General features: G+C 34.9%; 1 protein-coding gene across 2 annotated transcripts in view; it reads right to left on the bottom strand.

The window, feature by feature from the left end:
- Nucleotides 1–7772: 7772 nt before the first annotated feature.
- The window catches only part of ZBTB41 (zinc finger and BTB domain containing 41), a 45709-nt gene continuing 37959 nt past the window's right edge, over nt 7773–15522 (bottom strand). The window contains exons 11-12 of one of the 2 annotated variants that reach the window (XM_032317749.1): nt 12185–12290; nt 8612–8694 (exon numbers count right to left, since the gene is read on the bottom strand). In XM_032317749.1, the coding sequence (XP_032173640.1) occupies nt 8691–8694; nt 12185–12290 (110 nt within the window). In that variant the 3' untranslated portion in view covers nt 8612–8690. Of the gene's footprint in view, nt 8695–12184; nt 12291–15522 lie in introns of both variants that reach the window. The other variant, XM_032317748.1, reaches the window with a different exon arrangement.

A 15522-nucleotide genomic window follows, 5' to 3' on the forward strand; every position in this document is an offset into this window, starting at 1 on the left:
CCGGAGATTCTGGCTCAACTCCCACAAGGTTGCCGGCGAGCGGGGACCCCGGCCGCGGCCCCGGGGAGGCGGCTGTGGAAGTCGGACAGCGAATTCACCCCCCTTCCGTTCCCAGTCGCCGACACGCCAGGAAAAAAGAAACAAACGCCACAGATTCGCAGACTCCAAAGGGGAGCAAAACAAGTGTGGCCCGAACCTCGGTTTAAACTTCTCGCCTCCACCAATGGGCGCGCCGGGGCGCCGCCGCTTCCTCAGAAGACCAATCAGCGCGCAGCAGCCTCCGGCCAATGAGACGACAGCGCCTTATTTAAACGACTCCGTGGGCCGCCGCTCGCTGCGTGAAGGGGGCGAAAAGCTTGGGGGAATCTTGGCGACACCCGGAAACCCGCGGTTTAGACTCGCAATTAGCTTTTTTATGTGTAAACAGGTTGGCTTAAAGGGGAGAGAGTAACAGCATTGCCACAGTAAATGTAGCAGTCACTGCGGGTGCCCGAGACAACCCTAGGAAAAACCGTTAGGTAGGCAAAACTAATACAATATACCCCACCCAGAAAGCTATTAATTCGCTCTCCTTTTGCGGTTTCCTGTGGAGAGTTGGGAGAAAAAAATGAAGAAAATTAAATTCCTAGTTGTGTGAACGTGCTTATTTCAGTGACTGACCCTACAAGGGCTCAGTAATTTTACATGTGGGTTCTTACCTTGGGATTCTGGGAGAAAAGGTAGATGGAGAAAACCGAGATTCCCATGAATTCGTAAGGAATGGTTTTGACAGCCAGTGCCCTCGACAACTTCTTGGTTTTTAACTGTAGGTGTCTAATAATAACGATTATGCCTTGCATATTACTATATTCCAGGGATTGTTTAAAGTCCTTTACACATTGACCTCAACTTTCACTTCAACTCTGTAAAATAACTACTATTATTTGCATTTTACAGATGAACAATACAGGGCATACCAGACAGCAAGCTGCAAAGCCAGGATAGGTACCCAGGCAGTTTGTAGTCTTGCTCTTACTATACCATACTGCCTCTAAAGCTAGTAAGAACTAAAAATACAATGAATGGATGTGTGTATGGGTACAACTATATGGAAAGCAAAGTCTGAGTAGAAGAATGAGAAAGGGGAGATATTAAATTATAATCACGGACACCCAACATAACCTGAAGTTGAATCTCTTAACAATTTTTAAACAAAACTGTTTATTTAGGTTTTGTTTGTTTTCTGGGGCAGGGGAAGCCTTTAGGATTGATGCGCAATAAGAACACTACTGATTTTTTAAAGCAAAAAATGTTAATATGAATTACTATGACTTTTAGGTACATTTAATTTATTTCATATTGTTAATGTTATTCATCAAATTAACATTGCAAATATAAACCCTCTTAAAGCTTAAGTCACTGAAATAGTTTAGTTCAACTCTTTTAACATGGTGATAGCACATTTTGCTTGTTTTCCCTTCATAGTTTTTCATTAAGAAATGATATTTACACAATTTTTTTTTTTTTTAAAGCACAATGAACTGTGCTGGATATATTTTATTTGTACCTCCACTTCCACTCCCTGCTATTTTCCAGACTGTTCTTTGCTGTGGGATTCTGATCTGTATTCTGTGTATGTTACATTAATAGTTTTACTCTGTGGCTTCTGTTCTGCTTCAAAGAGGGAGGTCACTGAGGGAGAAGAGGGAGGTGAGGGTACTTACTTCCTCCCCTCTACCACCTTGGGCTGACTACATCTCAACATTAAAAGCAACACATAGCTGAACAGGTGCCCTCTCCACATGGGTCTTTCCCCTCAACCTTTTGGATCTGGGGGAGGGAATAACATAGTTGTTAATAGTTCCAGGGTATTGCATTATTGCTTGTTTCCCTACATCCCAGTCACATCTTTGCAAATGCAGTTGACCTTAGAAAAACATGAACTGCACTGGCCCACCTACATGGCTTTTTACAGTACTGTAAATGTTTTTCTTTCTTATGATTTCCTTAATAATTTTATTTTCTCTAGCTTACTATATTGTTAGGAATATAGTACATAGCACATATAGCATGCAAAATGAGTTAAGACTTTGGGTCAATAATAAGCTATTAGTAGTTAACTTATTGATGAGTCAAAAGTTATCCACAGATTTTCAACTACACCAGGGGTTAGTTTCCCCAACACCCACATTATTCAAGAGTCAACTGTATTTTGCAGCCTCTCTTTCAATCTACACCTTGGGAAAATTGGTATTTCCTTTTGACCATTTCGTAAAGGAAGGAAAAGCCTGGTTTATGGATGGAACTGTATGGAAAGCCGGATTTTACATTTGCTTATGGTCTTTGCATTCAATTTTTAAGGAGACATGCTGAGCATGTTCTGCATTCCCATGCAGTTAAAAGGTGTTCAATAAAACCTAATACTTTATTAAGACCAAAGAATTTTCTATTTATTTTAAATATCAAAATAACACAAAGAACTAGTTCAATATACAATACACTTCCTAGTCTTCACAGAGAACTGAATTTTTCTATAAAGACATTTGTACTTATGAAACATGAGACGGCTAAAATATCTATGTAACTCACAAGATACTTCACACACAGTTGACAAAATAATGAATTTTGATATTTTAGATTTTTCTTTGTAATTGCTTTTAAGTGTCCTTTAATGATTAAAAACAAAACTTATGATTTGAGACTGAAGTCTAAGTTCAAAAGCATTTTCCACTTCAATGTACATCATAAATCCCCTAAATTATAACACTTAACTACACAAGATGGAGCAGCGAAATGCCCACCTCTGTACTCATTCTTTTTGGCAGCCACACTCAATCTATTGTAATACAGTTTTATCTATAGGGATAAGAAAAGTCCAATTGTTGGAATAAAAATTTTGTAATTACATCACAGTACACTGTCCAACTTTAACACAAGCAGGAATACCAAGCAAAGAGGCAAAATAACAATGAGAAGTATACATGCTCTTCATTCAAGAAATGTTTTAGAACCTCCAACAATAATGCAAGCACTGAAATTACTTTTTTACTTAAGATTTAAAAAAAGATACATCCATCTTTGTATAACCTCTATTCTCTGAATATAATTCTTATTTTCTCTTTGTATAAATGGCTGCAGAGGCTAAATTTAAATTGTCTTGGGATTCTTCAATAGTCATAGATTTAAGATCAATACATAGCAAGTTGAATGAAACATGAAGAGTAAACAAAACATAGTCACTCTCTCTACCAAGACCTTCTTTCTCTCATCTTCCACACAAGCTAATCCTATTACTTCTATCTTATTAATGCTACTTCCAAAGAGAAGGGCAGAAAGCATGCTAATATTCTAGGATAAAAGTATCTTTAAGTTGAAATAACATTAGAGGAAACAAGGGGGTAAGTCCCCCAAAAGAACACTACAGAGTTTACCGAGAGAGGAATGTGAAAAAGAAAGGGGGACGATCTAAAGAATTGCCTATAGTTCCTAGAAATTATTTAGAGAATATTCTCACATTATCCATTATTTACCCTAATCACAAGTAACATTTATCATAATACTATTTAAAGTCTTAGAAATGCTACTTGTTCCTTATTAAAGAATACATTTTTAGTCACTTCAAATTTGGCACTGAATCTTAGAATAATCCAAATAGGACTTTAAAGTCCTGATTTTTCCTGAGTTCATCAACTCAAATTGCATGTTGGTTGGGATGTTGCTGCTCCTAATGAGAAACTCATCTCAAGCCATCACCTCTAGTTCAGTTTTAGGCAAACTGAAATGAGAAGCCATTCAATGTAGAGCTGTGTAGTTATGGGAACTGATATTTTTAAAAAGGAATAGGAGGGTGAGTGGGAGGAGAAGACAGAGAGGCAGACACACTACTCATTTTATTTTATTTGTCAGATTCCTCTAATAAGCATCTAGAGACAGGCCCTGGAGTGGCTTTACAGTAACTATAAAGGCCACAAAAGAGATTTAAAAAAAAAAAATGTTCACACTAGTACTTAGTGCCATTTTCCTAAATAATTATAAAGTAATCTTTAAAAAGTGCTGCCTGACCAGCAGGTAGCACAAACATAAAACCCATAACAACAACAACAACAAAATCAAAATCATTTATTAACCAGTACAATCTAGCCAGCAGAATCAATTTGAAGCAACTACAACACAGTGAAAAGGCACAAAGCATTCAATTCAGAAAAGAGTGGGTATAAAAAGGACACTGTCAAAGAGCTAATGCTCTAAATCTGACTTTTCATCAATGATATGTTAAAATGATCTGGTAGGAAGATAACTCAAACTTACAAACATACCAGTTTAATTATGTTTTTGTTTGCAATTAAAGAGTGAAAAGCAATGAATGATATTTAATTACTTATTAGCCCTTAACAGTTTATAGTCACTCTGCAAAGATGTCTTGACACTTTTAAAGTTGACAGGATATTATTAGTGTACCTATTTCATGACCTACAATCACTTAAAAGGAAGTCACTTAATAAAGCACCAGTTTAAAACCCTATTTATTCTACTCCTTTTCTCCAGCAATAAATGACTAAATTACTTAAAAGTATGCAAAGATAATTACCTTTACAGTTGTTGGTTAAATCTTGCTGGCATGAAGAACAAATGCTAATCTTAAATGGTACTACAGGCTGCAAAAAATAGGTGGGGTTTTTTATAAAAATAACTTTGACTTGTCTTAAAAAAAAATTCTAAGGCAAAATTATTTTAATAGTGTAGTGTAAAAAATAAGCTTATTATTTAGCATTTAATAGTGTCCACTTAAAGATAACATTCAATTAATTAAACTGAGGAAAACTGAGTATTCTTACTTGTAACTGGTTTGTCAGTATGACTATTCCCAGAGTATTTTCTTCTGTTTTTATTTTTATACATATAAACACAAACACTTAATCTTCGTATTCAAACTAATGATTTTTTTTTTAAAATCCATAATCCTAGGACTTCAACTGTGCTTCTTTGGACAAATATTTATTCAAACAACAAAGAATTTTAATTCTCTTAAACTATTTTAATACCTACTAAAAATCTTTGGTGCATTTAAGTAAAAACTGATTAGGTTAACAAATTTCTACACTTGATAAATTATTCAGTTTACATATTAAGTGCTAACTGCTATCAGCTAAAAAATTAATTTAAAACAATAAATTATGTTCATAAAATAAAAATTCTGAATGAGGCTAAGCTTAGTTGCAAGATTCAAAACTTTAAGTATAGTTACAAAATTAATGGATTTTAGAGTTAATGGAACATTTGTCCAAATACTCCAAATTAAATATTATAAAAGGTTAACTGAAAAGAGTAGGCCTCATTACATATTTTTTGTGCCAACTTCAACAACTTATATACATTCAGTTTGCCCAAATCCATGAGGTTTTCACAATTTTAAAATTTCCTATATTCTAATTTTGGAAATTAGAGGCAGCAGATTTGTGTGTTTGTCCACCTGCTGAGTAATTTCTTCATAAGAATTATACTATCTAATTCCCAGACTGTTTACGATCACATGAGAAAATGTAGTGCTTGGCACACAGTAAGCATTTATTAATGCTAGCTTTCTTTCCCCATTAGTAGCTCTGACATTAATGATGTGAGCTTAACTGAGTCCTTTATCTTAACCTCAGATTCTTCATCTCTAAAATGGGAATATAACATGTCCTTTCTCTTTTAGAGCTGGTTATGAGGTTAAACGAGATAACTGAAAGCATTTTATGAAAGACTAAACCAGTATTCAAGTTTATCTACAACAATAACTAAATATCATTCTATTTCACTTTATATAAGAAATGTGTTCCAGAGAAGTTTTATACTGTAAACCAATTCCTACAATCAAATTACATATTTAAAGCATTAGGAAATTATTATTAAAAGAATCCTAAAGTAAATACCTTCAAAAAGCAAAGTGTTCTTTTCAATGTGAAAATGCAACACCCTCTTTCTTTCTTGCTACCAAGCATATAATATACCATACACAGACCCAGACATACCATCTGCCTTTTTGTAAGTCCAAACTTTTCTACGATGGTTATGTAAGGCAGGGTGTACTTTTAGGTATTATTTCATCTCATTACAGTAAGTTTTTTAATTAAAAGTCTTGCTGGTCTTTATGATAAAAATCATAAAGATCTGCATTTTTAAAAGTCAATTTGAAAGACTAACAGACTAATAGTACCTCATATAGTCAAGTTCAATCATGTAAGTACCTCAGATATAACATTTCCACACAAAAGTAAGAACCTTTTAAAAAGAAGAATACATTAATTTTATCTACTGGTCCTAGATTAATTACAACCAAACCTTGATAACTGAGGCGAAACTCAGGTTGGTTTTGTTACTTATATGAGCTACTTTGGTTAACTGCCTCAATCTCAACATTTTTTTTTCTTTTATTTCCACTAGTATGGTGAATGCTCCTGTAAAGTACCTTCATTTCTTAAGTGCTTCAGCAAACAAGTTTCCCCATTATTAAGTGGTTAAATTTTATTCATTAAAACTTCATTATTTTATTTGTGATTTTTTTCACAAGGGCTGGGCCAGACTTTACAGTTTACACAAAAAAAAGTGCTTAAAGCAATTAGGAGTGTAAACAAAACTGAACTAGAAAACTCTTAAAATTGCTCTTTTCCAGTAGTTTACATACAAATGACATGCTAATAATAAATCAACCCTGCCTATTCTAATCCTTCAAGCAGCTCTACTAGGAAACATTATCCTAGTTTAAGTTTAAATTGACTTGAAAATATGGAAAGTGCACATCTTTAAAGGTATTTTATAATTTTAACTTTTTTCCTCGATTAATTTTTATCAGTGTGGTTTTTGCTCTAACTGCTATTTCTTTTCACCAAGTCCTCAACTTTTATCTCCTACAAAAACAAAAAATCAAGGATAATTACAGATATTGGGCTTATGTGAAAAGCAAAATAAAAATCTACATTACATGTAAATCTGTATACAAGTAGTGGTTCCCTTTAATTAAAGTAAACATTAAGTTTAGTTAGACATGAATTTTATACTTTGGCACCTTCCCTTATGATTATATATGAAATATCTAGGTTCTATTTCCCACAATTTTATTAGCCAAAGTAAATGAGACCAAAAGTAGCTTGTTAATTAAATTTCATTGATTAGTTATAATTGCCCCTCCTTTAGTGAGATGAAGATACATGCTATGATGTATTGCTGATGTTTCTTAAATGATAAAATTTAAAACATGAACTTACCTTTAAAGCTATCTAGTTAAAACTGTCATAATTTGCCTTTAATACATTTTCAACTTGTATAATTTAATGCCTATACATTAAAAATATGCATTTCTTATTCATAATAATTGAAGCACAGGCAAAAACCAATTATTTGGATAATTATTTCATTTCTAGGTTTCATTTAACAAACTGTTCTTACATTAAGTTAGCTTCCTTGCTTTGAGTTTGTGAAAAGACCAAAGGATTAATTATAACCTGAAATTAGGGCCACATTAAAAAATAAAAAACAAAACAAACCACGGAAATAGCCAAGAGTTCCCTATAAATTTAAATTCCTAATTTCAGCTTTTTAAAATGTGGAAGAAATAATAATGAATCTTAATAAGGAAGAGTCGCAATTATCAGTGTACTCTTATATTCTTTCTTAAAGGCTACATGGTCAGTCCTTAATCTTGTTTAGAAGATGGTCAAGGAGAAAAACAGACTGAAACTAAAGAATGAAAATTTCCATGGATAATTAAGAAAAAACCCAAAAACAAAACCACAAAGTCAACAGCTAATAATTTTGAAAAGTTTGAGAAACCATTAAAAATTAGCACTAAGTTATCTTTAAAAATCATAAAAATGTTCATTTCAAATATTATACCTCAAAATGTGTCCCAATATTCTGTTCAGTAAACAGAGATATATATATTTTTCTTGATTTGAAATGGTTCTGAGGACTGGAGAAACTAGAGAAAATGAAAAATAGCAGCCTTACTAATTTAAAAGCCATCAGTCTAGGCTACCATTAGCACAAAACCATCAAAAGTCTGTGGAATGTTTAGATTTACTCATGAATGATGCTCGTTATTAGAAATACTTTGTACAGCAGTAGCATTATCAAGGCCTAGCAATGTTCCAAGATAAGACTGTTCTCTAGGATCTAGCATTTGTTCAGGTCGTACTGGATGAACTATATTTGCAGGTTGAGGAGTGAGAGTATACTTTTCCAGAAAAGCTAAATCAGCTGCTCGGGGATAATCAGTCGCTTGTGGCTGTGGCGATAGGATCTCATGAGAAGACGGTGGGAGTGTGGTAGTATGACGCACCAGATCGCTCTGAGTGTCAGGCATCTGAACTGGAACCAGTGTTACTGGAACACACACTTCAGCAGACACATTCTGTAACATAGTCTTGGCTTCTGACTGATAAACTTTGGGCTGGTCCATATATTGTTTTGTTTCTGTTTGAAAGATTTTATCATCAGATGAGTATTCTACTGGCAAAGATACAAGTTTTTCCTCAGAAGTATTGAGAGGATCGTCAGGAGATTTTATGCCATGAACATGGTCAATGTGGTATTTCAGCTTGTCTTTCCGCTTAAATGTTGCATTACAGTGCTGACAGTTGAAAGGCCGGGCATCAGAATGAATAACCAAGTGTTTTGTTAAAGTTTTCTTAATTCTGAAAGATTGATTGCAAATTTGACACTTGTATGGTTTTTCACCTGTATGAACAAAAATGAAATTAAGTGTAAAATGCACTCGCTTGGTAAGACAATGATTTAAAGTAATAAATTATCTGCATGAATACTCATAAGAACTTAATAAAAGCAGTGATATTATATGTTATCACAATAAAGAAAAGAGGTTCAAACACTAAAAAGATCCAGGCTTGAATTCTATCTGTACCACTTACCAGCCAAACCTGGAGCAAGATAGTTTCTTTCTTTTTTTAAAAAAGATTTTATTTCTTTAACAGACAGAGATCACAAGTAGGCAGAGAGGCAGGCAGAAAGAGAGGAAGGGAAGCAGCCTCCCTGCTGAGCAGAGAGCCTGATGTAGGGATCCGTCCCAGGACCCTGGGATCATGACCTGAGCCAAAGGCAGAGGTTTTAACCCACTGAGCCACCCAGGCGCCCCGCAAAATAGTTTCTAAGCATTGTTTCTTTGCCAGTAATATGGAATAATGATTGTACCTACCTCAGAATTGGTAAATGGAATGAATAAGAAAATGAGTAATGCTTAGATCTGTACCTGGCATAAGTACTTAATGGACTCAGATTATTAATATTGCTTTCTTTTATTTCTACTACAACCCCTAAAAAAGTTCTAAAACCAAAACATCTGATTTTCTCCCACACAAGAAGGGTAGAAAGTAAAACAGCAACTCCAATTAACCAGGTTCTTAGAATCATACTAAGAAGTAGTGATTTTTATGTCTTGCCTAGTCTCCTTCTGGAGAGTTGATCAGGGTAAAGATCAAGGAAGCTGGACTGGTTTTCACTTCTCCCTGAGTCAGGTTTCCATGTTGTAGTTTTACGTCTGTTTGTTTTTTTAATATGAAACATTATAAATTCTAGTGGTAGGCAGAATAACAGCCACTCGAAGACATACACGTTCTAGGGAGCTATAAATATGCAATTTCCATTGGCAATAGGGACTGTGCAGATCTGATTAAGAGTAAAGATCTTGAAACGGGGAGATTAACTGGATTATCCAGGTGGGCCCAGTTTAAACATACAAGTCTTCAAAAGTGGCCAGCGATGAAGAATGGGTCAGAGAGATGCACTAAGAAGAATTCAACCCCTGCATTGCTGGCTTTGAACAGGGAAAAAGGGGCCAGAAACCAAGAAATGTGGTGGCCTTCAGAAGCTAGGAAAAACTCTCAGCTTACAGTACATAGTAAAACTAGAACCTGGGTCTTGGTCCTACAGCTCAAAGAATCAATTCTACCAACAAAACAATTGAGAAGGAACCCAATTCTTCCCTAGAGCTGCCACAAAGAAATGCAGCCCTACCCAAATACAGATTTTAGCCTGTGTCAGATTTCTCACCAAAAGTCTGTAAGATCATACATATTGTATTGTTTAAGCCACTAAGGTTGTAGTAGTTTGTTACAGCAGCAAGACATACAACTGTACAACAGACATAAAGGCACGTATTTTTAAAGCTAAAAGAAAAGATTTTATATTGTTAGATGGGTTTATTGATAGCACTATTTTCTTTATCCTTCCATTAAAACAAGGCCAATTCTAAGGAAATTAAGAGAACTGCATCTTCAAGTTGAGCCACTAATATCGAACAATTGTTTACTTGTTAAATATTATTGCTTAATTGTTACTTTGTAGACCATTAGAACTTTCAAATCCCAGTGAAGAAAATTTATATAGACTGGGATGCTGGTTTCTGACACTATTAGATTCCTACTCATTTCTGGACTGATATCATTACTGATGTCACTAAAGAAGAAATAAGACCTGAAGTAACACATTATATAAAGGGTTAAAATTCCTGAAGAGATACTATTTGCAACTGTGTATAGAAAACACTGTATCCAACATATTATCTCGCCTGCAATACCCAGAATCAGGGACAATATGAAAAAGGTCATAAAAGAGTGTTCTGAAAAACAAAATTATACTTCCAAAATGCAAGAAGAACTACAAAGCTCTTTCTGTAATTCCTGGCATCAAAACCAGTCACACCAGGAGCTTTTATGACTTTTTTAAAAACAAAAACCCTAGCACAGCATTATTACCACCACCACCAAGCACAGGATTTATTTTTTAAAGATAAAAGTATTGGTTTTAAGTGTTCTCCTTTGGCACAGCATTAGCCATGATAGTTTAAGCACATTCCTTAAAAAGCTTTCATAAAGGACTTAATAAAGTCATAGTCAATCAGTTCCAGTGTCCCAAAAATACTTTTAAGAAACTGGGACCCAAACAGGCATATTGAGAAGTTCTTTGAGAAGTTTTTATGATCATTTTAAATAAATATCATTTTCCAACAGAAAAATCAATTTAGGTTTGTAAAAAGATAAAGATCCACAAAGGAAATGTTGAAGTATCATATTTAAAAATATATTTAAAAATATATCATATTTAAAAAGCAAATCTAGAGTGCTTAAAGAAACATAGTGAAAAGGGTCAATTATGAATTTAATGAAAAGAGGAATACATATCAAAGAAACATACTTTCTACAGCAAGTCCTTCTGTAGCAAAATTACCTATCTGACAATATTTAATTCAAGTTGGACGCATCTCAAGATCATAAATCAGAGACCTAAGAAAACAAAAGAAAGGTCTCTTACAAGATATATAGAAAGAAGTCTATTTTTTAAGAGTAGAAGTAGATAAAACAACACTCAAAGAAATCTAATCTGTTTCTCAACTAAAACCACAGAAACTTATGAGTTTTTAGAATTAAAAACTGTTGGGGCACCTGGGTAACTCAGTCGGTTAAGCATTCTTGATTTCAGCTTAGGTCATCATCTCAGTCATGAGATCAAGCCCCACATCAGGCTCCGTGCTCAGCACAGAGCTGCTTGAGATGCTCTCTTTCTCTCACCCTTTGCCCCTCCCCCACTCATGCTGTCTCTAAATAAAAAAAATAAAATCTTTAGAACTAAAAACAGTCTTCCAGTGGATCTGTTATATTTAGATATTAAAAATTAGTATATGAGGGACACCTGAGTGGCCCAGTCGCTTAAGCCTCTGCCTTCGGCTCAGGTCATGATCCCAGGGTCCTGGGATAGAGCCCTGCACTGGGCTCTCCGCTCAGCAGGGAGCCTGCTTCCCCCTCTCTCCCTGCCTACCTCTCTGCCTACTTGTGATCTCTCCCTATCAAATAAATAAATTAAAAAAATTAGTATATGAAAATATAACTTAGAACTTCCATTCAGACTTAATGGAGTAATTCATGTCACACTAAGTCTCTTGCTGCTGAAGGGGAAAAGACACAAGATTTTTAAAAACTCAATCTACTCTTTAAGGGACTGAAGTACAAACAAGGCAGGCAGGACGTGAGAAGCCAAGATTCTGGAGACACAAGAAGATATGGAGGTGTCTTCTTTCCTCAGTGCACTTTCAGATTTAATGTATGGGGAAACAGAGGGCAAGTGGCAGCTGGAAGGTAAAAGCTGGAGTTTGGAACTAGCAAGAATTTAAGGAGTCAAGAGCCTGGAAAAAAGAACAAAGAAATGAACAAAATACCTGTATTTTCCAACTCCCAAGATGACCATTTGCTGGATGAGATAGCTAAAAACCAGAGGCTGGGATACTGAATGTTTGAACAGATACAGCAGCAATCCCAAGGGTACTAGGGAGACAAAGATTAGAGTTTAAGTCTCATCAAAGTGGAGAGACTCTTGGTATAAACACCATACTTCAGTTGAGACCCCAGAATGATGATGAACTAGAAGAAAAGTAGAGTAGAAACAGACCAGAAGAGATCAATGCCATCTCAGTCTATCAGCTTGTGAGAAAATTAAATATATCTGGGAAAAAAATACAACTTCAAGAGCTTCTGTAATTTTTCATTCACAAAATCTAAAGTTCAATTCAAAGCTGTCAGGCCTACCAAGAACAGAATCAAATGACCAAATGCCAAAAGAGGGAGGGAAAAAAAAGATAACAGATACACCTAAAGGTGAAGAAAAACTACATTAAGACTAGAATATTAAAATGAATATGAGTAACATGTTCAAGAATTGGAATCTATGGGAAAAAAGGAAATTCTGGAACAGGTAAAAAAAAAAAAACTGAGCAATTCGGTAGATGGATGTGGTAGCAAATTAGACACCACAGAAGAATAATTAGTATATTGAAAAATGGATCAATAGGAATTATCCATATGGAAGCACACAGAAAAATAGGATAGAAAATACAGAAATATGCCTGGGTGACTCAGTTGGTTAAGCATCTGATTCTTGATTTCAACTCAAGTCATGATCTCAGGATTGTGAGATCAAGCCCTGTGCTGGGCTCAGGGCTGGGCGTGGAGCCTGCCTGAGATTTTCTCTTTCCATCTCCCTCTGCCCCTCCCAACCAGCACATACGTTCTTTCTCTCTCTGTAAACAAAACAAAACAAAACAAAAAAACAGAAAAAGCATGAGAGATAGCTATAACATACATAAATTGGAATCCCGGAAAAAGGAGAGAGTACAGAGGAAAGGCAATATTTGAAAGAAAAAATGGCTGAGAATCTTACTTAACAATAGAAAGACATCTCAAGTCAAAGATGCAGTAAGTTCTACAAACCTCACAAAATTAAAAAAAAACAAAAAACAAAAAAACCACAAAAAACCCTAAAGCCAAAAAGTACATCTGAGCACACTATAATTAAACTACTAAAAATCAAAGCTAGAAAAATCTTAAAGAGCAACCGATTAAAAATAGACATTTCCTTTAAATGAGCAACAATAACAACAGTATACTTTTCAACAAAAACAAAACAAGTTTAATGAGGAAAAAAAATGACATATTTACAATGTTGAAAGAAAATTAAATTCTAATGTAAATTCTATATTCAGGAAAAATATTCTCCATAAAAAAAACCAACAAAAACAACATTTTCAGATAATCAAAACCTAAGAGAAGTTGGTGCCTATCCTGCAGATATTCACCAAAGGAGTTCTTCATGCAAAAGGAAAAAATCCCTGGGACGCCTGGGTGGCTCAGTTGGTTAAGCAGCTGCCTTCAGCTCAGGTCATGATCCCAGCATCCTGGGATCGAGTCCCACATCGGGCTTCTTGCTTGGCAGGAAGCCTGCTTCTCCCTCTGCCTCTGCCTGCCACTCTGTCTGCCTGTGCTCACTCTCGCTCCTCTCTCTCTGACAAGTAAATAAATAAATAATTAAAAATAAATAAATAAATAAATAAGGAAAAAATCCCGGGTGGAAGAATGCAAATGCAGGAAATAATAAACAGTAAAGGGCAAATATATGGTTAAAAATAAATAATATGTGTTATTTAAAACAAACCAAAAAATACTGTCTTTGTGTTTTAAAGTATATGTAGAATTAAAATACATTCTGCATAAAAGGTCAGGATAAAGGTATTGTAAGGTCTTTGCATTGTCTAGGAACTGGTAAAGAACTAACAAGATAGACTCTTTAGGGTTCTACCTAACAAAATAGCAATCTTTAGGGTGACTACTAAAGAACAATGCAAGAACATTCAACTGACAAGCTAATTGAAGGGAAAATGTGTAATAAAAATTTTTCATGATTATAGGGAAGTAAGGACGAGAGAGAGAAAGCATCAAGGAACATGTGAGACCAATAGCATGATGACAGATTTAAACCCAAATAAATATCATGTAAAATTTTAATGACTAAACACATCCCAATTAAAAGAGATTATAATGGATAATAAAACGAGGCTCCAAAGAGACACATCTTAAATAGAGGCCCACAGAAAAACTGAAAGTAAAGACAGAAAAAATATATCACTGATATCAGTAACATAAAAATACTTAGAAAACGTCCCAAATATTTAGGAATTAAGCAATGTAATTAAAAATAAACCATTAATAAGAGAATAAATCAGAATAGACATTAGAAAATACTGTAACTGAACTATGAAGAAAACAGGAACCATAAAACAAAGGGTGGAATCTCACTAAAGCAGTGTTTAGACGGCAATTTATAACTTTAAAATACATACAAGAAAAAATAAAAAGAAATGCTAAAATTCAGTAAGTAAGGCATGGATTTAAAAAGCTAGGGAAAAACAGAAATTAAACCCAAACAAAATTAAAAGAAGAAAAAGCAGAAATGAAATTAAAAAATGCATAAAGAAGGGAAAAATAACAAATTCCTACAGTTACCGAAAAGATACATAATATGATAACTTTAATTTTGAACAGATTTCATGGAGTCCTTTAAAAATAAAAAATCTGACAGCTCTATATTAAATAATATTTCACTGAAGTCTTTCTCTAAAGAAAATAAGTTCAGAGGGATTTATCAGTGAATTCCTCCAAATATTAATAAGGAAATAATGCAGGGCGCCTGGGTGGCTCAGTGGTTTGGGCCTCTGCTTTCAGCTCAGGTCATGGTCCCAGGGTCCTGGGATGGAGCCCTGCATCAGTCTTTCTGGTTGGCAGGGAGCCTGCTTCCTCCTCTCTCTCTGTCTGCCTCTCTGCCTACTTGTGCTCTCTGTCAAATAAATAAATATTTTTTTTAAAAAATAAGGAAATAATGGGGCGCCTGGGTGGCTCAGTGGGTTAAGCCGCTGCCTTCGGCTCAGGTCATGATCTCGGGGTCCTGGGATCGAGTCCCGCATCGGGATCTCTGCTCGGCAGGGAGCCTGCTTCCCTCTCTCTCTCTCTCTGCCTGCCTCTCCATCTACTTGTGATTTCTCTCTGTCAAATAAATAAATAAAATCTTTAAAAAAAAAAAAAAAAATAAGGAAATAATGCCAACTTTACATAAACTCCTCCATTTCTTTTAAAAAGATGTATTACTTCCCAAATAATTTTTGAGGCCAGCAGAGTCATAGTAACAAAACCTGTCAGGGGCATTACAAGAGGGGGAAAAAAGGAGAAT

The sequence above is a fragment of the Mustela erminea genome, chromosome 17 (genome assembly GCF_009829155.1).
Source record: "Mustela erminea isolate mMusErm1 chromosome 17, mMusErm1.Pri, whole genome shotgun sequence".
In the NCBI taxonomy this organism is placed as follows: Eukaryota; Metazoa; Chordata; class Mammalia; order Carnivora; family Mustelidae; genus Mustela; species Mustela erminea.